Genomic DNA, 26,701 nt, shown 5'->3' on the forward strand with positions numbered 1-26,701 from the left:
TTCATAATAGGCCTGTTTTTTCACTCATTAATGTACTAAGATCTTACATCTTTTGTCAGAAAACGCTTAAAAGTGAAATCTTTGAACTATGATCTTACATCTTTGGTCATTTTTGTGCAAACATCTTTCATCATTCTGCTCTGATCAGCGGTCTGAGAAGAATGATGAGCATATCGTCAAAGTTCTCTCATCATTGTTCTATATGGCCGAAAGATGGCGTCTTTCAAGTATTTTGCCAACCTCAGCGAGCTGTAAGATCTTAGAACAAAGATGAGTTGAAAAACGATAATCTTTGCAGAAAGATGTAAGATCTTAGATGTAAGATCTTAGTGCTAAAAAACGGGCCTAATATGCAGAACAATTGTAGCTAACATATTTCGCATGCATCCCAGCTATACTTTACCCCTAACTCCCTCCCCTATGTGCAAATATATAGCCCAAATTATATACTCCCAATGCATTCTGCCACCCATCAGTAACTTGTGTTTCTGGTTTTTGTGTTGTCACAGCTGATTAAATTTACTGGTACTCTGGACGAATTTCAGTTATGTATTTGCACATTAAGGGGAAGGGCCTGGGGGTAATGTATAGCAGGGCTACAAGCAAGATATAAGCAACAATTATTTCTGTATATTACCAAGTATGAATTGTTTTTCTTAACATGTTTTTTTCTCTTGGTATATACCAGTACAACTAGGCTAATCTGTATATTACAAAGTATAAATTGTTTCTTAACATAATTTTTTCGCAACGGCCGCAATTCTAGACTTAGCCTAGCTTAGGCCACAAAAAGGTTGGGCCCGGAGATCTGTCAAATATATAAAAAAAAGGATGGATCTGCGTAAAAATCAAGTCTTGCCTTAGGCTAATCTGAGCAGCAATGAAATTCCTTATAGCAATTAGAATAAGAAACTTCACAAGTATATTCTCCTAATTTAGCAATATTCTGCTTGCATCCATCCTAACCTAAGACCTAAAACGCAGAAACTCAGCAGTGCGAAAATGTTCCGTGCGTTAATGGAGGGCTCTTGTCGCTTTGATGTATAGCCACGACTGAGCCACCGTGATTTGAAATTTTCTTACGGTTCCGAACTTTCAGTCAAAATAAGCCCATTTTTTTTTTAAGCCCACGTTCTCACCCCACGCCCACTCCAAAACTCATCCCGCCCCTGATGGCCAAAACAAGCCCACGAGGCGGAAATCAAGCCCATCTGGCAACATTGAAGCTATCTATCAAACAGTTCGTGGTAACGAACTGTAACTAAGGAGCGACCCGGCTCAATGGTAACCGAAACTCTAGAAAACAGGTTTTTGATACCAATAGATACATCAAAAGAATCAGATTTCAATGCTGATTTCAAATATATAACTTTCATCAAGTTTAGTGCTACCCATCAAAAGTTACGCGCCTGAGAAAATTTGGCTAATTTTCAGAAAAAGGGGGAAAGACCCCCTAAAAGTTATATAATTTTAATCGAAACCACACCATCACATTTAGCGTATCAAAGAACCCAACTGTAGACGGTTCAAGCTCCTATCTACTAAAATGTGGAATTTTGCATTTTTTGCCAGACAAAGGATCACGAGTACGTGTTTCTTTGTTGTTGTTTTTGTATTTTTTTTCCCAGGGGTGATTATATCAATCCAGTGGTCCTTGGATATCATGGGTGGGCTCATTGGAACGGAAATTAGAAGTTCTAGTGCCCTTTTTAAGTGACTAAAAAAATTGGAGGGCAACTAGGCCCCCTCCCACGCTTATTTTTTTCCCAAAGTCACCCGATCAAAATTTTGAGATAGCCATTTTGTTCAGCATGGTCGAAAATATGATAAATATGTCTTTTAGGATTACTTAATCCTCCGAAGTCCCCAGACGGAGGGCTAAAAGTTATGAACTTTACCCAATGTTAACATATAGTATTGGTTATTGGGAAGTCTACAGAAGTTTTCAGGAGGTTTTTTTCTGGTAGTGGGAGGGAAGGGTGGGGCGGGGGTTATGTTGGAGGATCTGTCCATGAAAGAAGTTTTTATGGGGGAAGGGAAATTGCCATGAAGGGGGCGCCGGACTTGCCAGCATTATTTATTGGTTATTGGGTAGTAAACAGACATTTTCAGGAAGGATTTTTTTCTGGAGGGGGGGGGCTAGAGGAGGGGTTACTCTGGAGAAGATGGCCGTGGAGGATGGTTCTTTGGGGGAAGGGACATTTCTATGAAGGGGGCGCAGGATTTCCAAACATTATTTAAAAAACGATCAGAAATTAAATAAAAAAAACAAGTTTTTTCAACTGAAAGTAAGAAGCAACATTAGAACTTAAAACGAACAGAAATTATAACGTATGTGAGGGGTTCTCCCCCAAGTCAATACCTCGCTCTTTACGCTGCAGTTTTTTTTAGTGCTTTAAAAAGAGCTATCTATTCTAATTAAACGGCCTTTGTGATTCAGGGGTTTGTGAATCAAAATTGTTTTAACGTTTAACGTAAAGAGCGTGGTATTGACTAAGGGGAGAACCCCCTCATATACGTAATAACATATACGCAATAAAAAAAAGCAATAAAAAAACAAGCGATACGGCTCAATAGTAATCGAAACTTTTAAATACGGAATTTTCATGTCAATAAATATATCAAAAGAAGGAGCTTATAATGCTGATTCTAAATATATAACTTTTATTAAGTTTAGTATTACTCATCAAAAGCTACGACCCTGAGAAAATTTACCCGATTTTTTAAAGAGGGGGGAAACATCCCCTGCGAGTGAAAGAATTTCAATAAAAATCACACCGCCAGATTCAGCGTATCAGAAAACCCTATTACATACGTTTCAAGCTCATATCTGCAAAAATCTGCAACTTTGTATTTTTTGCCAGAAGAAAAATATAAGAATATAGAAGTTAGTTACGTAAGTTAATTTGTAAAGACATCCATTTAGCAAAAGAAAAGTAAAATTTTTATGCAAATTTTGTTTACTTATTCAATGACGGTTAGCCAAAATAAAAGCTGCATTAACTAAAAAACGATCAGAAATTAAATAAAAAAAACAAGTTTTTTAAACTGAAAGTAAGGAACGACATTAAAACTTAAAACGAACAGAAATTATTCCGTATATGAAAGGGGCTGTCCCCTCCTCAACGCATCGCTCTTTACGCTAAAGTCTGACTCTGTCTCACAACTTTATTTTTTAAAACAATAAAAAACTTTAGCGTAAAGAGCGAGGCGTTGAGGAGGGGACAGCCCCTTTCATATACGGAATAATTTCTGTTCGTTTTAAGTTTTAATGTCGTTCCTTACTTTCAGTTTAAAAAACTTGTTTTTTTTATTTAATGTCACTAAAACACTTGTCAGCTGTACTGAAACACCTGGCCTTAGCTAATCAAACAGTTCGTGGTAACTTTTAAAGAATTGGAACAAAATTCGAACTTTAGCTTAAAGAGCAAGGTATTGACTAGGGGGGGGGCAAACCCCCTAATATACGTATTAAAAATATATGAATATAGAAGTTCGTTACGTAAGTTAATTCGTAAGTTACGTATATTACTAATAAAAACGTTCGTAAATAAAATTCAACAAGTTTCGAGAAAGCCATTTAACCAAATAAAAGTAAAATTAATATACAAATTTCGTTTTAATTATTCATGCACGGTGAGCCAAAATCAAAACCTGCATTAATTAAAAAACGTTCACAAATGAAATAAAAAAACAAGTTTTTTTTAACTGAAAGTAAGGAACGACGTTAAAACTTAAAACGAACAGAAATTATTCTGTATATGAAAGGGACTGTTCCCTCCTCAACGCCTCGCTCTTTACGCTAAAGTTTGACTTTCTTACAGCTCAAATTTTTTTTAAACAATGAAATTTTGTTTTATTTGCAAATTTTTAAAATTAATTTTAACGAAATTCACATAATTAGATTCAGCTTTCCAACGAACATTATTAAAGAAACTTTAAGCTCTTATCTATGAAAATGTATAGTTTTGCATTTCTAATTAACCTTAAAAAAAATTACACCATTACATTTTGCTTATCAGATAACCCTATTAAAGAAGTTTCAAGCTCCTATCTGCAAAAAGGTGGAAATTTGCATTTTTTGCTCGAAGAAAGATCACGATGCGTGCCCTCCAAAAAATGGAGGGCAACTAGGTCCCCTCACACGCTCATTTTTTTCTCAAAGTCACCCAATTAAAGTATTGAGATAACAATTTTGTTCAGCATAGTCGACAATCTAATAAACATGTCTTTTAGGATGACTTACTCCCCCACTGTTCCCAGGGGAAGGGCTGCAAGTTATGAACTTTGCCCATTGCTTACATATTGTATTGGTTATTGGGAAGTATACAGACATTTTCAGGAATGATTTTATTCTGGTGGGGGGGGCTGGAGGAGGGGGTCACTCGGGAGAATCTTTCTATGGAGGATGTTTCTTTGGGGTAAGGGAAATTTCTGTGAAGGGTGAGCCGGATTTCCAAGCATTATTTAAAAAACGATCAGAAATTAAATGAAAAAAAAACATGTTTTTTCAACTGAAAGTAAGAAGCAACATTAGAACATAAAACGAACAGAAATTATTACGCATATGAGGGGGTTCTCCCCCAAGTCAATACCTCGCTCTTTACGCTACAGTTTTGTTTAGTGCTTTCAAAAGAGCTATCTATTCTAATTAAACGGCTTTTTTGATTCAGGGGCTTGTGAATTAAAATTTTTTTAAACTTTTAACGTAAAGAGCGTGGCATTGACTAAGGGGAGAACCCCCTCATATACGTAATAAAAAAAAACAAAAAAAACAAGCGATACGGCTCAATAGTAATCGAAACATTTAAAAACGGAATTTTGATGTCAATAAATGTATCAAAAGAATGGGCTTATAATTCTGATTCTAAATATATTAATTTTATTAAGTTTAGTATTACTCATCAAATGCTACGAGCCAGAGAAAATTTACCTGATTTTGAAAGAGGGAGGAAACATCCCCTACAAGTGAAAGAATTTTAATGAAAATCCAACCGTCAAATTCAGCGTATCAGAAAACCCTATTACATAGGTTTCAAGTTCATATCTGCAAAAATGTGCAACTATATCTGCAACGTATTTTTTTGCCAGAAGAAAAATATACAAATATAGAAATTCGTTATGTAAGTTAATTTGTAAATTATGTCAGAACCAAATTTAGAGACAGCCATTTAGCAAAAGAAGAGTAAAATTTTTATGCAAATTTTGTTTACTTATTCAATGACGGTGAGCCAAAATCAAAGCTACATTAACTAAAAAACGATCAGAAATCAAATAAAAAGACAAGTTTTTTAAACTGAAAGTAAGGAGCGACATTAAAAATTAAAACGAACATAAATTATTCCGTATATACGAAAGGGGCTGTCCCTTCTTGACCACCTTGCTCTTTACGCTACAGTTTTAATGTGTCTCACAAATTTTTTTTTTAAAACAATAAGAAACTGTTGCGCAAAGAGCGAGGGGATGAAGTGGGGAAAGTCCATTTCGTCTACATAATAATTTCTGTTATTTTTGAGTTTTAATGTCGCTCCTTACTTTCAGTTTAAAAAACTTGTTTTTTATTTAATTAATCATGTAAAGACCTGATTTCCGCTCAAGTAAACGCATGTGCTAAATATATCTGGTCCCCATGTGGAAGAATGCCGCAACATTTTCTTTGAACTTGTTGAGAAAAGTTGTTTATTATTTCAGAGCATTAAAATAGCTCAAACATAGACCGCACACCGATGCGCCCCCGAGCATAAAAAAAACACCTGTTTTATGCTTCAACTAGAATAAAGATTTCCTCCTGCAATCGCCCCCTCCCATCCTCCGCATCTTTTTTTCAACTCTAATTTTTATTAAATTTTAAGACTAGCAATGTCCGCGAAGGGCAGCGCACATCCCTTCGACAATATATAAACATTTTATTTCTTTTAAAATGAATGATACTTTGTTTCTTCCCCAGAATAGGCAAAGCCCTTTCTTTAGTTTTTTTTTCTTTAATTCCTATTTCTTTAAATTTCCCTCCTAAGACTTAAAATTTTTCACTTTACTCGATAATTACCTCCATACGCTGACAAAACCTTGGAAAATTGCGCTTCTAAGGAAAAATCTTAATAATTATTGTCCTGTCTTCAACTTACATTGTATTCCCTTACCTCAAAATTCCCCTCATTCTCTTTTTTTTCATTTCGGCCCCGGTATGATTCGCTTCCACCCCTTTTTATCAGGTAAAATATGATTGTTTGTATATATTAATTTTAAAAAAAATTCTACTAAATAAGTTTTTCAAAGAAAAGTAAAGAATTCCATTAAACCAAAAATGAGCAAAAATAAAATCAAATAATCTATCAAGCGTGAAACTACCACAAATCAGCACCGATAAATAAATGAAACCCAAAAACGAACAGAAATTACAACAAATAACCGAGTCAAACTCAAAATGAGCAGAAATTAACATGAGTTGGGCTCAAAATCCCTATGCCTTCCAAAGGCCAGAACATAATTTGCACTTTACTGAAAAAATATAAATGTTTTTACTTTTACTACTTCAATAAATCAAATAATATTAACATTTTGATTACTGAATATCAGTATATTTATATTAAACTGACAATGCACATTAATTTGTATTTTTTTCAGTAAAGTGTAAATTATGTTCTGGCCTTGGCTCAGTCGTTCTTGGGATACTGCTGAGATGCCTTATTGGGAATTAGCATAAACACAGTACATTTTGATTTAATATTAAGGCAGCATTTAGTTTTTAAACATAATGGGCAATTGGGAGGGGGGGTGGGGGAGCGGGATTAGTCGCCCTCCAGTCACTTTCGACTATTAAAAAGTAAATACATTCTAAGACCACACTGGTTATACATGACATATGTAGCTAACAGAGGAAAGGAAATAATAAATTAAAAATAAAATAGAAAAAGGGTGAGAAAACGAGGATTTTGTCAGCCTGGCTGACACAATGACACAATGAACTGCCTGACAAAATCCTCGTTTTCTCACCCTTTTTTCATCTTATTTTTCATTAATTATTTTTTTTCCTCTCTTAGCTTCATATGGCTATGATGCCTTCATATGGCATCAGCCCTTTCAATATTCAATCGAATGAGCCCTTTTTGAAGTTTCTGCGACAACTCCTTCGATACGAAGTGCCCTGGTCTAAACAAAACAAAACAAAAAAAAATAATAATAATACATTGTACCCACATCGATCTTTACTATAAAATGTCAAGCCTTCCAATCACTTTCGACTATCAAAAAGGGCACTAGGCCTTTCAATATTCAATCGAATGAGCCGTTTTTGAGTTTCTACGACCACGCTTTCTATAAACACTTTATATGGCCCTAGGGCATAAATTAACAACCCTTACCCTAAGGGCTGTGTGGGGGGGGGGGTTGTCATTCTCAAAGACCTAATTTCCAGCACTTTCAACTACGTGAAACAAAATGGCTATCTAAAAATTTTGATTGGATGTGGTGGGGAAATGGTGGGCGTGAGAGGGGCGTTAGTTGCTCTCCAATCACTTTCAACTATTAAAAAAGGCACTAACCCTTTTCATTGCCAATCAAATGAGCCCTTTTGAAGTTTCTACGACAACACTTTCAATAAAACCTTATATGCCCCCACGGCATAACTTACAACCCTTCCCCTGAGGGCTGGAGGGTGGGGGGTTTCATCCTTAAAGATCTAATTTCAAGAACCTTTAACTACGTTGAACAAAATGGCTATCTGAAAATTTTGATTGGATGTGTTTGGGGGAATGGTGGTTGTGACAGGGGAGTTAGTTACCCTCCAATCACCTTTGACTATTAAAAAGGGCACTAGCCCTCTCAATTTCCAATTGAATGAGTCCCTTTGGAAGTTTTTACGCCAACGCTATCTGTAAAAACTTTATGTGCCCCCAGGGCTTAACTTACAACCTTTGCCCTGGGGGATCTTGGGGGGTTTGTCATCCTCAAATACATAATTTCAAGAACTTTCAACTAGGTTGAACAAAATGGCAATCTCTAAACTTTGATTGAATGTGTTTGGGGAAATGGTGGGCGTGAGAGTGGGGTTAATTACTCTCTATTGACTTTCGACTATTAAAAAGGGCACTAGCCCTTTCAATTTCCCATAAAATGAGCCCTTTTTGAAATTTCTACGACAAAACTTTCCATAAAAACCGTTTTGCCCGCAGGGCTAACTTACAACCCTTGCACTGAAGGCTTTGAGGAGGATATCATCCTAAAAGACCTGATTTCCAGAAATTTCAACTACGTTGAACAAAATGGATATCTCAAAATTTTGATTGGATGTGTTTAAGGAAATGATGGGCGTGAGAGGGGGGGTTAGTTGCCCTCCAATCATTTTCGACTATTAAAAAGGGCACTAGCCCTTTCGATTTCCAATTGAATGAGCCCTTTTTGAAGTTTCTTCAACATTGCTTTCTATAAAAACCAGGGCATAACTTACAACCCTTGCCTTGAGGGCTGTTGGGGGGGGGGGGTTGTCATCCTTAAAGACCTAATTTCCGGAAGTTTTAACTACGTAGAATAAAGTGGCTATCTAAAAATTTTGATTGGATTTGCTTGGGGAAAAAGTGGGCGTGAGGGGGATTGCTCTTAAATCACTTACGACTATTAAAAACGGCACTAGCCCTTTGAATTTCCAATTGAATGAACCCTTTTTCAAGTTTCTACGACACCGCTTTCTATAAAAACTTTATATACCCCCAGGGCATAACTTATAACCCTTGGTGGGGGGAGTGTCCTGCTCAAAGGTAGAATTTTCAGAACTTTCAACTACGTTGAACAAAATGGCTATCTCAAAATTGTGATTGGTTGTGTTTGGGGAAAAGGTGGGCGTGAGAGGGGGGTTAGTTGCCCTCCAATCACTTTCGACTATTAAAAAGGGCACTAGCCCTTTGAATTTCCAATCGAATGAACCTTTTTGAAGTTTCTACGACAATGCTTTCTGTAAAAACCTTATATGCCCCCAGGGTATAACTTACAACCCTCACCCTGAGGGCTGTGGGGGAGTGTCCTCCTCAAAAACATAATTTCTATCTGGAAATCAACAACGCTGAAGAAAATGGCTATCTCAAAATTTTGATTGGATGTGTTTTGGGAAATGGTGGGCGCGGAAGGGGTGTTAGTTGCCTTCCAATCACTGTCGACTATTTAACAGGGCACAAGTCTCTCCAATTTCCAATTGAATGACCTCTTTTTGAAGTTTCTACGACAACTCCTTCGATACGAAGTGCCCTGATCGAAAGGAAAAAAAATGAACAATACATTGTGCCAACATCGTTCTTATATGCCCCAAGTGCATGACTTACAACTCTTGCCCTGAAGGCTGTGGGGAGTGTCCTCCTCAAAAACATAATTTTTATCTGGAAATCAACTACGCTGAACAAAATGGCTATCTCAAAATTTCGATTGGATGTGTTTGGGGAAATGGTGGGCGTGGAAGGGTTGTTAGCTGCTTTCCAATCCCTCTCGACTATCAAAAAGGGCACTAGCCATTCCAATTTCCAATCGAATGAGGCCTTTTCGAAGTTTCTACGACAACTCCTTCGATACGAAGTGCCCTGGTATGGAAGAAAAAAACAAAAAATAAATAATACATTGTGCCAACATCGTTCTTTACGTAGGCAGCGCGATTGCTCTGCCTATGATTATTATCTCTTATGTCCAATTGCAAAGTCAATGTCGACCAATAGTGCATAAAACAGCTTGTACGGAGGCCGCATACTCTCCAATACCTTTTATGTAGTAGTATGAATTTTCAGATTTCTTTTACCTTTATCCAAATTTGTCAGTGGGAGGCTGATATTACCACCTTGTGTTTTTGTAATCAGGAAATTGCAAAGGCTAGAATAATAACTTTGTTTTTAAAAGTCTGGCGGGCGTGGCAACCCCCCCCCCCCAATTACTCAATTTTGATCATTTTATATTTTTTGTGATTTGCCCCCCCCCCCGTCTTTCTCTAAAAAAGCGATTATTTCTGTTTGTCTTGTACACCAGGATAGTTCCAGCCTGTCCTGGCCAGGGCATTTGTCAGTTTAAAAGTTTTGTTAGTGTCTTAAAGCTGTACTATAGTAAGACATTTCCTTAATTGACTGTATTTGTATTTTGGAAAAGTAAGTAGGTATGATGGCACAAGACCCTCAAGGTCCAAACCGGCGGTGCTGATCTCCGTTATGTGGTCCTTCAGCCAGGAAGTGCAATGGAAGGAGTGATTTTATCACTTGTTGATGATATTGATGAAATGGTGGGGCTAGATCAAATTGATCTGCATGTGGCGCTGACACTGATCATAAGCAGCGCAATAGCGCTGCCTAAGTAAAGAACGATGTTGGCACGACGTATTGTTTATTTTTTTGTTGGTCTTAGACCAGGGCACTTCTTATCGAAGGAGTTGTCGTAGAAAATTCAAAAAGAGCTCATTCGATTGGAAATTGGAGTGGCTTGTGCCCTTTTTAATAGTTGAAAGTGATTGGAGGGCAACTAACCCCCTCTCACGCCTACCATTTCCCAAAACACATCCAATCAAAATTTTTAGATAGCCATTTTGTTCAACGTAGTTAAAAGTTCCGGAAATTAGGTCATTGAGGACGACAAAACCCCCCACAACCCCCAGGGCAAGGGTTGTGAGCTATGCCCTAGGAGTATATAAAGTTTCTATAGAAAGGGTTGTCGTAAAAACTTCAAGTAGGGCTCATTCAATTGGAAATTGAAATGGCTAGTGCCCTTTTTAGTAGTCGAAAGTGATTGCAGGGAAAATAATCCCCCTGTCACGCCCACCATTTCCCCAAACACATGCAATAAAAATTTTGAGATATCCATTTTGTTTAACGCAGTTGGAAGTTTTGGAAATCAGGTCTTTGAGCATGATAATCCCGTCAGAGCCCCCTGGTCAAGGGTTGTAAGTTGTGCCCTGGGGGCATATAAGGTTTTTATAGAAAGTGTTGTCGTAGAAACATCAAAAAGGGCTTATTATCGTAGAAACATCATATTACTGCTTAAAGCAGAATAAAAAAAAAATATTTGTACTATTAGAATTTAAAGCTTTAGTTATGTCATCTTTGTGTTGTTGTAAGCGTTCTTCTAAGTTTTGATGGGTTCTACCAACATAAAAGTGGCCACAGTCATATGGTATTTGATAAACCTCTGTGGGGTTTATCATATCAGATGCCACTTTTATGTTGGTAGAACCCATCAAAACTTAGAAAAACGCCTACAACAACACAAAGATGACATAACTAAAGCTTTAAATTCTAATAATACAAATATTTTTTTTTACTGTGCTTTAAGCAGTCAAAATTATGATAACCCTAGCCATAAAATGCTTTTTGAAGAAACTTACCTTATTAGCAATGATTTAGGCATAAAACAGGTTGTTCGAGAGGCAATTGAAATTAAAATCAAAATAAATAGTGATATTTCTTTAACTAGGGATTTGGGGGAATATTCACTTAATGCCATATATACAAATTTAAATAGAAATGACTTAACTAATTTTATTAAAAAACTGTAAACAATTCTAATCAATCTGTTACTGATAGACCTTCTTGGCTGGCTGCCAAAAAGGCAAGATTAGCTGTAAGAGCTTGTCTGTAAGTGTTTTTTATTCTATTTGAATGAACTGTCTTTTTTCACTTCGCCTCGTGTACGAGTCCTGGTTGAACTTCCTTGAAGTAATGGTACTAGGGCTGTTTTGAAAAGTTTAAAAAACTTTTTTCAGTTTTAACGATTGAATTTTAATGTGAGTTTCTTTTATATTGTTTTTTTTTCTTCGTTTGTTTTTCTGAGGAAGACCCTTGGATATAGGGTCGAAATATTCATTTAAAGTTGCGTTACACTGTCTTATATAAAAATTTCCCTATTTTTCTACTTATTGTTTATGATGGAAAGTCAGTGTGGTCTTCGTCGCTATTTATTTGTGGTAGTTGTATGCTTGGTAGATTATTTGATTCTATTTTGTTCATTTTTAGTTAAATGGAGTTCTTTACTTTTTTTGAAAAACTTATTTTGTGGAAATTTTTTTTTTAATTAATCTCATACAAGATGAGTAAAGTCAGAAATGCTACTGCATGAATGACTTTCTGTCATTGCTCCTTATTCCATTTTTTAATGATTTATTTTCTTCAGATAGCTCCAACTGTAGTTCCCTATGATTCATTCGATCCGGCTGAAGATGCAGAGAAGCTGAAGGCTGCAATGAAGGGTTTTGGGACGGATGAAGAAGCCATTATAGCCATTATTGCCAAACGTTCTAATAGCCAACGACAAGAGATTATTCAGGCCTACAAAAACTGCTATGGAAAGGTATGATTTGAATTTACATACATATAAAGATATAGGTCTAAATGTCCAGAATAAGTTATAAGAAAAAAAGGTACACTCTTTCAACTGTAGAGTATTTAGACAGTTTTTACCAGAAGTTAGTTTGATCAGATCAATCTAGTGGAACGTTGAATGCCTTGGTGAGCTAAGTACTTGAAGGCGACAAAATAGTGACAATGCTGTCTTGGAGAAGGTCTTGATGGTTTAAGGTCATGATGGACCTAAGGTACCTCCGTTCCGTATCCAGAACTATGATGAGTGGAATCTGGAACAATTCTGTTTGCTGTATTATACGGAGTGCCTCTTTGAAAGTGATCCTTTTTATTTGAAGTACGACTATCATTTGGCCCACTATAAGGGGATTTTGAATTGCTCTGTATCTATATGTGCTGATTTTGAAAGTTCAGGTCGGTAGCCGTATCACAAAGATGAATTAAGACACATTCTTCACAAGCTGATCACGTTTGAAGTTTGTTTTTTATTTAGAAATCGCACACAAAGAAAAACCGAAATTTGAACTTGGAAGGTACCGCCGATCCTAGAAAGCTAGCTGAATATTTGTCTCCAGTTGCCCTGTGACAGGGATTGCTGTACTGATGAAGGAATGATGCATTTTTGTGGGATGTTGACTCTGAAGCAATAATTCCCCCTACAAGCCTAATCAAGCTAGACTTGAAAATGCTGTACTTGTCAGGTCCTTGGGGCTCATTCTTCTCTTTCAAATCTACCAGAGAATCATCACTTTGCGAGACAATCTGAGAGTACATGGCTTGTGAGTAGGCATCATACTATATTCGGCTCAGCCTCAACCAGAAGGCATATACCTCTATTTTTACCGATTCTCTCTTATCACAGGCTCCATGCTGGCTTAAAGAAAATATAGGCAACTTGAACTATCATCAAAAACTGCCCTCGCTCCAAAAGCCTAACACTTTACCAAAGTAGAAATAAAAAAGAAGGGATAAGAACTACTGTGACGTCTGTGTAGTCAGACAGAAATGTGGCAGTTACTCTAGGGTATCATAACAAAACTGGTCCTCCTGTATTTTAACTGCAAAGAAATAGAAAGTGAGAGGGAGGAGGAGGGGGACGGAGGTCAAAGAGTATAACAAGAATTCCGGGTCATATGTGCAGGTAAAATGTCTCTCTTTAGTCTCAGACTTCTAGCCTGCATATTAATGTCGACCCCATGGGCCGCTTGGTTTGCTATTATCGCTTAAGATGCGTACTAAAAAGTGGACTATGTGTCTGTTTTATCATTTCGTTGATGTAGTACTAGTAACAGCGTTTCACGACCTGAAGGGTTTGTGCCTGAAAGTTTCTAGTGAATTAATATGTTTTAATGTTGCCAAGTTTCTGCTCAATACCGGAAGCTTGGAGCTACGAGGCCAAGTGAATAAGCAGGGAAGAAGTCGAGGGTGAAACTCAGCAACGTGTTTTGAGCGTGAAAAAGAAGCACTACAAGCAAGAGTTTCAGTGTACCTACCAGAATTGTGTGACCCAACCAATATTGCTTGGTGCAGACGGCCAGGATGCTTTATAAGGCCAATATGCAGTATCCTCGCAGTTTAAACAATTTTCTGTTTGACATGAAAGATTTTCTCAAAATGCGGATTCACATTGAATTTTTTTTTTTTTCAAACTCAGTACGGTACGAAGGAATCCCAAATACATGTTCACTGGATTGCCTGGTGAGCAGTGACTAAACGGCTAAAATGACTGAAATTTTAAATATGACGGACCTGCTTGATAGTTTCATGATATCATGATGTCTTTTCTGACAATTCATCTTAACCCCACCGATGGTCCTAGACATTGCCCTAATAATATATTTCATTGTTGTGTTGAGTCTTGTGATGGTGTCAATCTTCTTTGTTAAAACAGATTTCTGCGTTCTCAACTATGATAAAATTTAGTTTTGCCTGAATGAGAACAATACAATTGTACTTATAAATATTGCTTGAAATGATTTACAAAGGTGGATAAGGATGGAAGGAAACATGATAATCTGATAAACAGAAACATTCTGTGTATAATAAAGTAAGGATTTTGTTGTTTTACGGTTTTCTTTCAGTTTCTTTTACATTCCTAGGGACATCTGGGGGGAGGGGAGGGTTAGGGTGCATTGTCAGAAAAGCGGCCATGATATTCGGAAATAACATACCACAAGGAATCTAATGGTACTACTTTTATTAGTTTAGTGTGGTTCCTTCAGAAAATACCAACCACTAAGTGTTTACCAAAAAGACAATGTTCTTTAATCTTTATCTTCTTTAATATTCATTGGAAGAAGACAGTAAGAATTTGGGTAGTTGCCGATCTAACAAAAATAACAACCGAGCACGCCATCTACAATCTATAAATATTATAGCTGTCGTTGTCTTTAGTAAACGTTTTCACAAATCCTTGCATTCTTTCGAAATTTGCATTAATTTCTAAAGAGAATCATAATCCATTCTGCTCTAAAATTTAAAAATAGTATTAGTTTCCACGTAATTCAATAACGCGACGGCTATTCTTAAAAAAATGACTAAGGTGTTTTTTCATATCACTCAGTTTCATTAAAATGCAATATGAGTTGGGATCTCCTATATATTTTCCAGCTTAATTCCACATTGATGTATGATTCTTCTTGAAAACAACGGCCAAATCGAAAATTTGTGGAAATGTCTAGTGTTTGCCCCTTTCGATAGATATCATGGTTACAATAACTGCTGCAACTTAGTAAAGAACGAACCACAGCCCATAGTAACCTAAAGTTTAAAAATACGTTTAAAAATATTATCTAGTGCGAAAAACTGGCATTTTAGCTGTTCCAGGAATCGAAAATATCATTTCGATTAATCTTAATAGTAAAATGTTAATTTGAAATTAAATTTACATGAATTTTGAAAAAGATCCTTAAATCTCTCGAAAATAGTATGAGATTGAAACGAAAAATACACCATTGGAATCGCCGTTCTCGGTAATTTTAATGTATAAGGCAAGTCCTCATACAGGAGACCTGCAGCTCCCCGCCTTGAACAACAGAGAAACCATCCTTTTACATGGGTAGCACTGCTGTGTCCCCGTTTTTTGTAATAATTAAGAACCTAATTGGTTTAATTTATGGAGAAAGTCTCCAGCCATCTCTGGAATAAATTCCCATTCCCTCCCCTCCCCCGTCATCTCGAAAAAGCCCAAGATTGCTTCGGTTTTACCAATCTATCTTTATTTTGCGTGCACCCGTTTCGTTTCATGTATTTTTTCGAAGATTTTTCGTAGTTTCTTCTTGTTTCGTTCCTTGAAAGACATATTTTGTGTTTAGCACAAAGTCTTGCTTTTTATATCCCTTGAAGTTCACAAACTGCTTGTTATTACTTTTAGGTGAAACAGTAACAGTATCAGTAACAGTATCAAGGCCGATGTTTGCACAAATTCTGAAATGTCATTGGTCTGGTAGCTTTCATGGTTTAAAGATCGAACCACTGCCTAGAACGAACGAAACTAGCTCTACTAAAAACTGATCTCACTCGAGGTTTTGAGAGAATTGTATGCTAAAACTTACTGATAGCAAGGCCAGTGAAAGACTATTAAGGAAATTTTGTGTAAATTTCAAATTCTATTATAGTACCGATTATTTAGTAAGAAGAAACATCCGTTTTATGGGGAAAGATATCTTGTTTTTCTCACAAAGTAAGAAAACATGTTTTGCTCTATAACAAAAAGGTAAATTTATAGGCCACCAAATTTTGATTTTCCTGACAGAGTCCTTCAGACCGGTTTTAGGAGGGTCTGTCCCTTACCCCTTTGCGTGCAGTTAGAGTTATACTATCTACCTGTATGTTCCTGGTGGTTTATGCTATATGTATAATGTTCCTGGTGGTTTATACTATCTGTTCCTGATGGTTTCTTCTCTGTAAACATGCCTGGTGTGAAAGATGATTATTTAAAGGCCTTAGCCTTCAACCACAAGTAGTGGCCGCTGTAACTATTTTACTTTTTAAATGTCTCCAGGATTTTATTTAGCACTTGAAGCAAGAACCAGGAAGAAACTTTGAAAATGTTAATCTGGCTCTAATGACTTCTCCAGTCAAACATCTTTGTATTATATATTTCAATATTTGCGCTTCTTAGTCACAAACTGACCTGATTTTGCCTATTTTCTGGATACATTTTTTTTCTTGTCTCGGTACTTGTATGATATAGCCCATACCGCTTAAAGTTGTTCATTCATTGACACATTATAGAACCGTTTTTTTTTCGTTAGTTTCTTTCAGCCTAGCGTGAGACAAGACAAACAGAAGGGACAGAATAGATGGGAAATATATAATTTGGGCTATATATTTGCATATTAGGGGGGGAGTAAAGTACTTGGACAGTGTGAAGTTAAAAACAATTTTTACTTCATAATATGAAGAATAATTTTACCTAACACATTAGGCATGCAGCACCGATATACATTAACCCCCCCCCCCCCCTTAATGTGCAAATATATAGCCCAAATTTGTTTCTAAAGTATTAAATTTTTATCATACTTAGGTATATTTCATTAGGATTGAGCGTCAGAGAAACACCTTGCAAAAGATTGTAACGAAGCGGTGAAATGTACCATATGCAGCGAAGGACTAATCGCATTAGAGGATACACCATCCACCTCTGGAAATGCGAAATAGGCGCACTGCGAGTTAAGTTCCCTATCATTTAGGTTACAGTGTGGAGTTATCCGAGACCTGAACAAAGAAGAAGGTGAATGAGAGTTATTTTCATTCACTCAAGAAATATGTACAGACATGATTACCATAAGGTACAGTTCCTGTACGACGGGATCCATAAGCATGATGTGTTATACTTCAAGGAACATTTGCCTACAGAAGAGAATATGAGTATGTTTGAACGTAGTTCTGACAAACAATATTTTTTCCATCCTACTATTCGAAAGAGCTCAGCTGGTCGACTTTCGGGCGGGCTTGGACTCGTAATTAGTCGAGAGCTAAATGCATCCCTTATTGAATCATTTGATTACTTTTTAGCAGTTAAAGCTGAAGCAGCTCCGATAACCAACATTGTGACTGTTTACTTACCCACGAATTATAGAAACCAGGCTTCAGAAATGAGGTTCAACGACGCCTGCTCTCGCCTTGGCCAACTACTAGCTCGGTTGTGCAATGAAAGTGGTAATGTGCGGTGACTTCAATTACTTACCAGACGACGATACGCGGTTCACTACATTAATTACCTATTTGCCTACAGGCATGTGACTTATACCAAAAGACAATAGTTTTACCTTCATCCATAATACCTCTGATACAACTTCTGACATAGACCATTTTTCTGGATCTTTACGGCCTGTGATAGACTGAGTAAAGTTGATAGTGAATGCATTTATAGTGACCATCTTGGCCTTAGCCTCCGAGTAAGTAGGGCTTCCCCCAAAAAGGCTAGAAAGTCGCAATGGTACACTCGTGATGATTATGGTAAAGCTGATCCTGTGCTATATAGAACGGTTCTAGATTCTGTGCTTCCAAAAATTGAGATTATCAAATGAGAATTGAGATATCAAATCGCTTTGAGCTCCTTGGCACACTCAACAGCAGCGAAGACGCATGGAAGTATTTTAAATCGCAGACCAGCGAAGCAGCACAGCTGGTGCTTGGCAAGCGAAGTTTCCCGAAGAAATCGTGGCTAACTGACGAAACACTACAGGTCATAGAGCAAAGGCGGAGGGCAAGACTTCTTGGGGACATGGCCACCTATCGAAGGCTCAGTGGAGAGCGGAACAGACTTATTCACCGATACCGAATTCAGTTTGTTGCAAGGAAAGCCGATGAAATCAAACTAGCAGAAAATAGAAAGACATGGGTAGCCGGTTCAAGCACCTCCGTGATCTCACAGAAAATAAAACACCAGCATTGGGACCCGTCCTATCCAGGGATGGGACACTTCTCTCTGATGAGGGTTCTTGTCTCGAGCGGCAGAAGGATCACTTCTGCTCAATCCTGAACAACAGTAGCCCGTCTATGCCTCCTGCTGATAGTCCCAGCCAACCTGGCAGTCCAAGACCCGAAGCAGATGCTCCTCCAGACGAGCCTTTCAGCCCCTCAGAAATTGGAAATGAAGTAAAAGGACTCAGGAACAATAAAGCTGCTGTTATATGTGGCCTGAGTTCGGAGCTGGAAATATATGCAGGTCCTGTTATGCTCCTGTTTCTCCACACCCTGTTCTCTACAATCTGGCAAACCGAGATAATTCCTGAAGATTGGCGGAAGGGTGTCATTATCCCTTTATGGAAGAGGAAAGGCTCTAGAAGCGACTGCTCGAACTACCGTGGAATAACCCTACTGTCTGTCCCGGAAAAATTTTTCTCAAATGGTCCTGCTAGATCGATGTCGAAATATCATTCGGAAAATCCAGCGACCGGAGCAAGCTGGTTTCATGTCGGACCGTTCAACCATTGAGCAGATTTTTACGATCCGACAAATCATAGAAAAAGCCACGGAGTTCCGACAAAAAGCTTTTTTTACCTTCGTCGACTTCCATGCTGCGTTCGACTCAGTGGACCAAGAAGCTCTTTGGCAGATACTAGAATTGACCGGTCTCCCTGGGAAATACTGCAGACTCTTCAAAGCTCTACAGCATGGTACAGAGAGCTGTGCTCAAGTCAACGGCCGGCGCAGCCCATTCTTCCAAATCACGACAGGTGTGCGCCAAGAATATGCAGTGACTCCAGAGCTCTTTTATGTCATTATAGACTACGCTATGACAAGGACCACCTCACGTTTAAGTTTTGGACTCAAGTTTGGAGATCGTGTCATTACAGATGCTGATTTTGCCGATGACTTGGCCATTCTGGCGGACTCCATGGAGCAGTTGCTGGAAGCGCTTCGAATCCTACGAGAAGAGGCTGCAAAAGTAGGACTGCAGATAAACTAGACTAAAACGAAAATTATGGCCATAGACCCATCCTCCCCTGCTGCCAATCCTTCAGTTAGCCTGGATAGCACAACTAGCATCGAAGTTGTCCAAAGGTTCACCTACCTGGGCTTCATAATTTCTTCAGATGACTCGCTTCTTTCTGAATTAGAAGCGAGAATATCCAAAGCGTCTTCTGCCATGGGCAGACTGAACCGTCACCTGTGGCGAAAACCAAACAACAGTCGCACAACGAAGCTACGGATTTTCAACGCCCTAGTCGGCTCTGTGATGCTCTATGGAGCTGAAACGTGGCAAGCTTCAGCCGCAACCCTCAAGGCAATTGATGTCTTTCAGTCGAAGAGCCTGAGGAGGATCGAAGGTCGCTCGACTTCGTCAGCAATGAGAAGCTGCTGCAGCTCACCAAGCAGTCTCGGTTTTCGACCCAAGCAGCCGAGCGAACACTACGATGGTTCGGACACCTACTTCGAATGCCTCCACACATAACCGCAAAAATGATCCATGACTTCGACCCTGTCAAAGCCGGTTGGAAGTGACCTTGCGGCCGACCGAAAAAACTATGGTCTGACAGCCTGTCCGAGTTCCTGACGATGGCAAATATCAGGTTTAGCGATGTGCAAACGCTTGCCATGGACCGAAGTGGATGGAGGAGGCAGACGTCACTCTCTACGCCGAGCAGCGCCCGGCAGGAGACATAAGTCAAGTAAAGTAAGTCAATTAACTCATAGTATGAAAGTAGCACGGAATTACGCTGTATCTGTTTCGAGAGTTCGTCTTGGCACGCGAAAGCCGGGATGTCAAACCCACAAGTAAAGACAGCAAAAAATCGTGCCAAACAGTAATATCGGGAATAGAATTCGCAAGGTCGACCTAGATCTGGGACGCTTTTCCGGCTATTTCGTAAGTCTAAAAAGCAATATAGTCAAATAGTTAATGAGCTGCAAGTGCGAAATTTGGAAATGTTATCAAAAACTTTGTCAGATTCACCCGGAAAGATATGGCGACTGTTAAAGTCTCAGAAACGAAGAACTGATGGTGATGTAAAAATATCCAGTGAAGATTGGGAAAATCACTACCGGAGTGTGTATGAATCCGTGAACCTAACCTTGAATACGGAATATCGAAAAAGACTAGTATCACTACAGGTTTTCCCTAATCACCGTACCTTAATCAATGTTAGTGCTGGTCAAATTGTAGCTGTTGTTATGAAATTGAAAAAAGGGAGAGCAATTGGACTTGATAAAATTAAAAGTGAGCACCTTAAGTTAGTTTCGAAGCTTCTTTTTCAGTTGATTGCATTGCTTTTTTTTGATGTGTCTGAATACTGGTATGGTCCCGCAGAATTTTTGCTGTGGAAAAAAGACTAATATACAGGGAAAAGGGGGTGACAAAAGTATATGTTCCTCGTTTCGCCCCATAACAGTTTCTTCGGTTCTTGGTAAGGTTTTCGAAAGAATTCGGCTGCCGCATCTAGTCTGCTCTCGTGTTACTGGTTTTAAGCAGTTTGGTTTAAAGGCTCGTCATGGTTGTGCAACGGCGTATAGATTAATGAAAAAGATTTTCAGGCAAGTAACCGAGTCAAAGACAACTTTCTACATGTGTAGTGTTAATATAGCTGCAGCATTTGATTCAGTTTTGCACCCACAGATTCTTTTGACTATTCTAGAGAATGGGCTTGATCCCAGCATATTTAAGGTCCTATATATTTGGTATAATAATAGTGTTATTCGTGCTTGTACCGGTATAATGGGACGTGAAAGAAGATCTGTACCTATTCTTACAGAATAAATACACCTCAAGAAAGGAGTCAGGCAAGGATCAGCGATTAGCCCGGTTTTATTTAATGCGGCAATTTACAGCGCTACTAAACATATCCATGGTAGCTAATTTCTTGATGGTGTAGATTTGAGTTTCATATCGTTTAGGGACGACCTCCTTCTATTAAGTTCTTTGCTGTCGCTCTTAAAAGAAAATCTTGAGCTGCTGGTTAACCTTTAGAAAAATATTGATCTCCGTGTTCATATCGCTAAGACAGAATTTGTAGTATTTAACGGTAGAGATAGTGCAGAACTCTTCTTTCGGTTTGCGATGGCCCTGCTGTCGCTCGATCAGAGATAATTAAGTATCTCGGAATTCAGTACGGATCTGACATTAGAATGCCGCGCGGCCTGGTTTCGTCCTTGGTATATTGAGGCATGCGCACCGGGTACGCAAAAGCGGTAGCTCTGAAAAATACTATGAGCATAAGGATTCTGGTGAGACTTTTTACGCAATGGTAACATCGCATTTTCTTTACATTTCCCTTTTATTTGATCTGCTTGCACAGTCCGAAAAACGACAACTTCGTACTAAATACTTCAAGCTCGCAAAATATCTGTTAGGAATCGTGCCCTGGACGTCCAAGACCTTCTTATGCCAAAGGTTCGGAATTATTGATCCTACCGCAAAATGCGAAAAAATTGAAATCCGTGCTCGTGCCAAAACCCTGACGCACCTTTATTTTTCTCCGCTGACACGACTTAGGCTATGTATGATTTTGCTTAAATTTTGCGTGTGTAATGTAGTTGTGTGAAGTGTTCTCTTTTTTTTCTTTTGTTGATTATTTACTCCGCTACCTTTCTTTTGTTCTTTAGTGGGCATACATAAATTATTATTATTATATTACAAGAATATTAGGTAGGTACTGTATCATACAAATACCCTTTTCCCTGTTTTTCCTTGATGGTGAACACTTTTGCAAGCAAACACCCATTCATGTGCAAAACAAAGGAGACCAAAACTGGTCTGGTCAACGTGATAAATCTGGGTCAAAGTGATAAATAATATTTTGTCAGGTTTTGTTCCCAAACCATGCTCGTTTGAGACTCGTTGGCAATCATTTAAATTACTTTTTAAATGTTTTTCAGGACTTGATTAAGCACTTGAAGAAAGAGCTAGGAGGCGACTTCGAAGATGCTGTTCTCGCTCTAATGACTCCCTCGAGGGATTATATCGCCACTGAGATTCATGATGCGATAGAAGGATTGGGAACTGACGAAAGTACACTGATAGAAATTTTAGCTGGTTGCTCAAATGATGAAATTGATGACATCTCTGAAGCTTATCAAAGATGTAAGTATAAAAAGACCTTGTTCAGAATACTAGTATTAGATCTCTGCTCACTTTTTAATGTAATAACTAAAGCATATTTCCGTGATCCAGCGAAGAATTTTCTGCTAACATTTTAAATCCAAGAAACGTGTTTTTATTTATTTCCTTTTATTTATTTATTTTATTCAATAAAGGTGGAAGCCATAGGCTTGTCGCATACATGTTTCTATGCACTAATAGAAACAAAAATATTATGAGTGGGCTTCATAGTAGGGTTTTGCTATTGATTCTGGTTATTTTAAGTGTCCCAAAAATATCGTAAAAACTTCAAATTTAGAATTGTGTAGTCCCTTTTGAAATTGACTTTTCTTACTGTAGCCTACTTGAAAGCTCGCTAAGCACTAAGTAAGCCCTTACTTGAATCGAAAATTTCCAGCGTCTTGCGATTTTTTAAATGGGTCCTGTGGTGGCGCAGTGGGTTTGATCTCAGCTTGGTAATACAGGACCCAGAGATCGAACTCAGCTGCAGCAATGCATTGCAGGGCTCGGAATTTCACTCCGGTGATTAGATTATGCAAAAGTGTTTCCATATTAATCCAAACAAGAAGAAGAAGAAGGAAGAAGATTTATCAAATGGCGTCTTGTTGTGGCGCAGTGGGATACGGGACCTGCAGTAACTCGCCGCAGGGCCCGCGATTCCGATGACGAGATTCTATGAAAGCATCTCCATGATAATCAAAACAAGAAGAAGATGAAGAGGCTCTTGCCTACGTTTCTGCATTAAGTTATTATTATTATTAACAAATGGCAGCTCTGTGGTAGCACAATGGGATTGTTTTCCGCTTGGTAATACGGGAACTAGTGCTTGATCTCAGCTACCCCTAGGCCTAAACTACATGGAGATTATGCATTAGTGTCTTCAAATAATGAAACAGGAAGACAGTGAGGAAGAAATTTGTCAAATGAAATCAATTTCTGTCGGTCAAAGACTCGTTAAATATACTATTAAAATGTTTTAGGATCCATTTATGGATTTAATCTTGCTCTCCAGTTGAAATATTTCAGTGAAACACAATAAGTTATTACCTGCTACTGCATTAAACTGCAATCAAACAGTTCGTGGTCACGAACTGTAAGTAAGGAGCGACCAGGATCAATGGTAACCGAAACTCTAGAAAACGGGTTTTGGATACCAATAGATACATAAAAAAAATCAGATTTTAATGCTGATTTCAAATATATAAGTTTCATCAGGTGTAGTCCTACCTATCAAAAGTTACGCGCCTGAGAAAATTTGACTGATTTTGGAAAAAAGGTAGAAAGACCCCCTAAAAGTTATAGAACCTTAATGAAAATCACACCATCATAATCAGCGTATCAGAGAACCCTATTGTAGAGGTTTCAAGCTCTTATCTACAAAAATGTGGAATTATGTATTTTTGCCAGAAGAAAGATCACGATGAAAGATGCCAGAAGAAAGATGCGTGCTTATTTGTTTTTTTTTTTGTTTTTTTTTTTTTCCAGAGGTGATCGTATCGACCCAGTGGTCCTATAATATTGTGGGAGGGCTCATTGGAACGGAAATTAAAAGCTCTAGTGCCCTTCTTAAGTGACCAAAAATAACGGAGGGCAACTAGGCCCCCTCCCACGCTCAATTTTTCCCGAAGTCACCCGATCAAAATTTTGAGATAGCCATTTTGTTCAGCATGGTCGAAAATATGATAACTATGTCCTTTAGGATGACTTAATCCCCGAAGTCCCTGGGGGAGGTCTGTAAGTTATGAACTTTACCCAATGTTTAAATTTAGTAGCCTATTGGTTATTGGGAAGCATACAGACGTTTTCAGGGGGCTTTTTTCCGGTAGTGCAGGGGGTGGAGTGGGTCGCGGGTTAGGTGGAAGGATTTTTACATGAAGGAAGTTTTCATTGGGGAAGGGACATTGCTATGAAGGGGGCGCCGGATTTCCCAGCATTATTTAAAAAAAAGATCAGAAATTTAAATTAAACAAGTTTTTCAACTGAAAGTAATGAGCAACATCAAAACTTAAAACGAACAGAAAATATTACGTATATGATTGGGTTCACCCACTAGTCAATATCTCGCTCTTTAAGCCTAAGATTTTTTAGTACTTTCATAAGAGCTATTTATTCTAAATAACGGCCTTTGTGGTTAAGGGGTCATTTTTAAAGAATTGGAATAAAATTCGAACTTTAGCTTAAAGAGCGAGGTATTGACTAGGGGGCGAACCCCCTAATATATGTATTAAAAATATATGAATACAGATGTTCGTTATGTAAGTTAATTCGTAAGTTACATATATTCATTACTAACAAAAACGGTCGCAAATAAAATTAAGCAACTTTCAGGGAAGCCATTTAACCAAATAAAAGTAAAATTAATATGCAAATTTTGTTTTAAATATTCAAGTACGGTGAGCCAATATCAAACCCTGCATTAATTCAAAAACTTTCAAAAATTAAATAAAAAAAACAAGTTTTTTTTAACTGAAAGTAAGGAACGACGTTAAAACTTAAAACAAACAGAAATTATTCCGTATATGAAAGGGGCTTCTCCTCTTCAACGCCTCCCTCTTTACGCTAAAGTTTGACTTTCTCACAACTCTTTTTTTTTTAAACAATAAAAACTTTAGCGATAAGAGCGGGGCGTTGAGGAGGGGACAGCCCCTTTCATATACGGAATTTATGTTCTTTTTAAGTTTTAACGTCGTTCCTTACTTTCAGTTAAAAAAAACTTGTTTTTTTTTATTTAATATAAGCGCTAAGGAGCGTGGTTAGTAATTGTATTGGTCATTCTCATAATTTAGTTAAACGCACAACATAAGAATATTAATTGGAACTCAATGCATTAAAAATAATGAAAGAAAAGATATTAAATCCAACGAACAATTACAATCCACAAAAATTATATTTCCCGGTACGTTTTTTGTCTATCCGATTTGTTGGTGTTCTTAACCATTCTAAGGAAGAAAAATCCAAGTATGAAAATAGAGATCGGTGTTGTGCTCGAAGTATGAAGTATCGAAGTATGAAAATAGAAATCGACGTTGTGTTCATACATGTTGGTTGTCCTAAGCCTCAAACTAAAAATTTGAAGTATAACAATAAAAACTTCAAATTTCTTCATGTAATAAATATGGACTGTTCATTTGTTTAAAAACTTGTTTATCCTATATATTTTAACACTTTATTCATTGTTTAGAGGCTCTGATATTTGAACTTTCACATCTGAAATTCCATGAAGTCACTATAACCTCGAGCTTCGACTCTTCGTGCATCGGTCGGTAAAACGATTGATATTGGTGTTTGCTTTTCATTGAATTTTACGATACCTATTTAATATATAGCCTGAAACCTTTAACACTCAACATTTCATTATTTAATATATAAAGGAATGTTAGACTTTACATTTAAGAATCCATCTGCAATAAAAAAATTATATTTAGCTTAGTTAAGCTACCTTGCCATACGGCTAAATCCAAAGTTTTCCAAAATAAAAAGTAATACAAATCCTAGGAACTGATAAGAGGATTACAAAGGCTTTAATTTTTGTATATTTAGAGTGCGTACTAAATCATCCAGTTGAACTTTTTGGAAATCTACTGAATTAACAGTCAAGTAAAATAAACCAAAATTCATAATCCTTATTGGAAATAGTATGCTTTATGTGTTTTGGAAAAATCGAAGCATTAAATATTACTGATAGATTAAAAAGATATATAATCATATTTGGTCTAGGATACAATAAAAAGTTGTCAACGGCCACCTTGAGTGCGGAGAGAGAAGAGAGAGTTATTTTTGTAAACTCCTAAAAAAATCCTTTTGTAACACCCCCCTCCCGAAAAACAATCCTGGATACGACTTTGGTCCCATTTAAAAGTTTTGGTATGATGTTTATCTGTCCTCCAATGCCTGTGATATATCAAAGACAGATACAATTTTTATTACTAATCCAGAAGCTGAGATTAACAGCTATGCATACCATTAACCGCATTATATTTTTTAAATTTGGTGTACAATTTTTTTTAGATTGAAAATTCGTGAAAAATTGGTTGAAAATCGTTGAAAAAATGACGATTTTCCTTTTTTTTTTTTTTTTTTTTTTTTTTTTTTTTTTTTTTTTTTTTTATAGCAAGATTAGATCCTTCTCTAAAAAGTCTAAGTCTTCGGTGTCTAAGTTTAAGTCGTCGGTGTCTAGGTCTAAGTCGTCGGTGTCTAAGTCTAAGTCGTCTAAGTCTAAGTCGTCGGTGTCTAAGTCTAACTCGTTGGTGTCTACGTCTAAGTCGTCGGTGTCTAAGTCTAAAGTCGGTGTCTAAGGAAAAGTCTATGTCGGTGTATACTGTTTCGGTGAATGGATAGA

General features: G+C 37.6%; 1 protein-coding gene across 2 annotated transcripts in view; it reads left to right on the forward strand.

Moving 5' to 3' along the window:
• AnxB9 (Annexin B9) overlaps positions 1–26,701 on the forward strand; it is a 63,587-nt gene that overhangs the window by 11,736 nt on the left and 25,150 nt on the right. For both annotated transcript variants that reach the window (XM_089097444.1, XM_089097445.1), the window contains exons 2-3: positions 12,127–12,303; positions 22,140–22,344. In XM_089097444.1, the coding sequence (XP_088953570.1) occupies positions 12,127–12,303; positions 22,140–22,344 (382 nt within the window). The remainder of the gene's footprint in view (positions 1–12,126; positions 12,304–22,139; positions 22,345–26,701) is intronic.

Source organism: Artemia sp. Qi Xiang Cuo, chromosome 11 (assembly GCF_049724085.1).
Source record: "Artemia sp. Qi Xiang Cuo chromosome 11, ASM4972408v1, whole genome shotgun sequence".
In the NCBI taxonomy this organism is placed as follows: Eukaryota; Metazoa; Arthropoda; class Branchiopoda; order Anostraca; family Artemiidae; genus Artemia; species Artemia sp. Qi Xiang Cuo.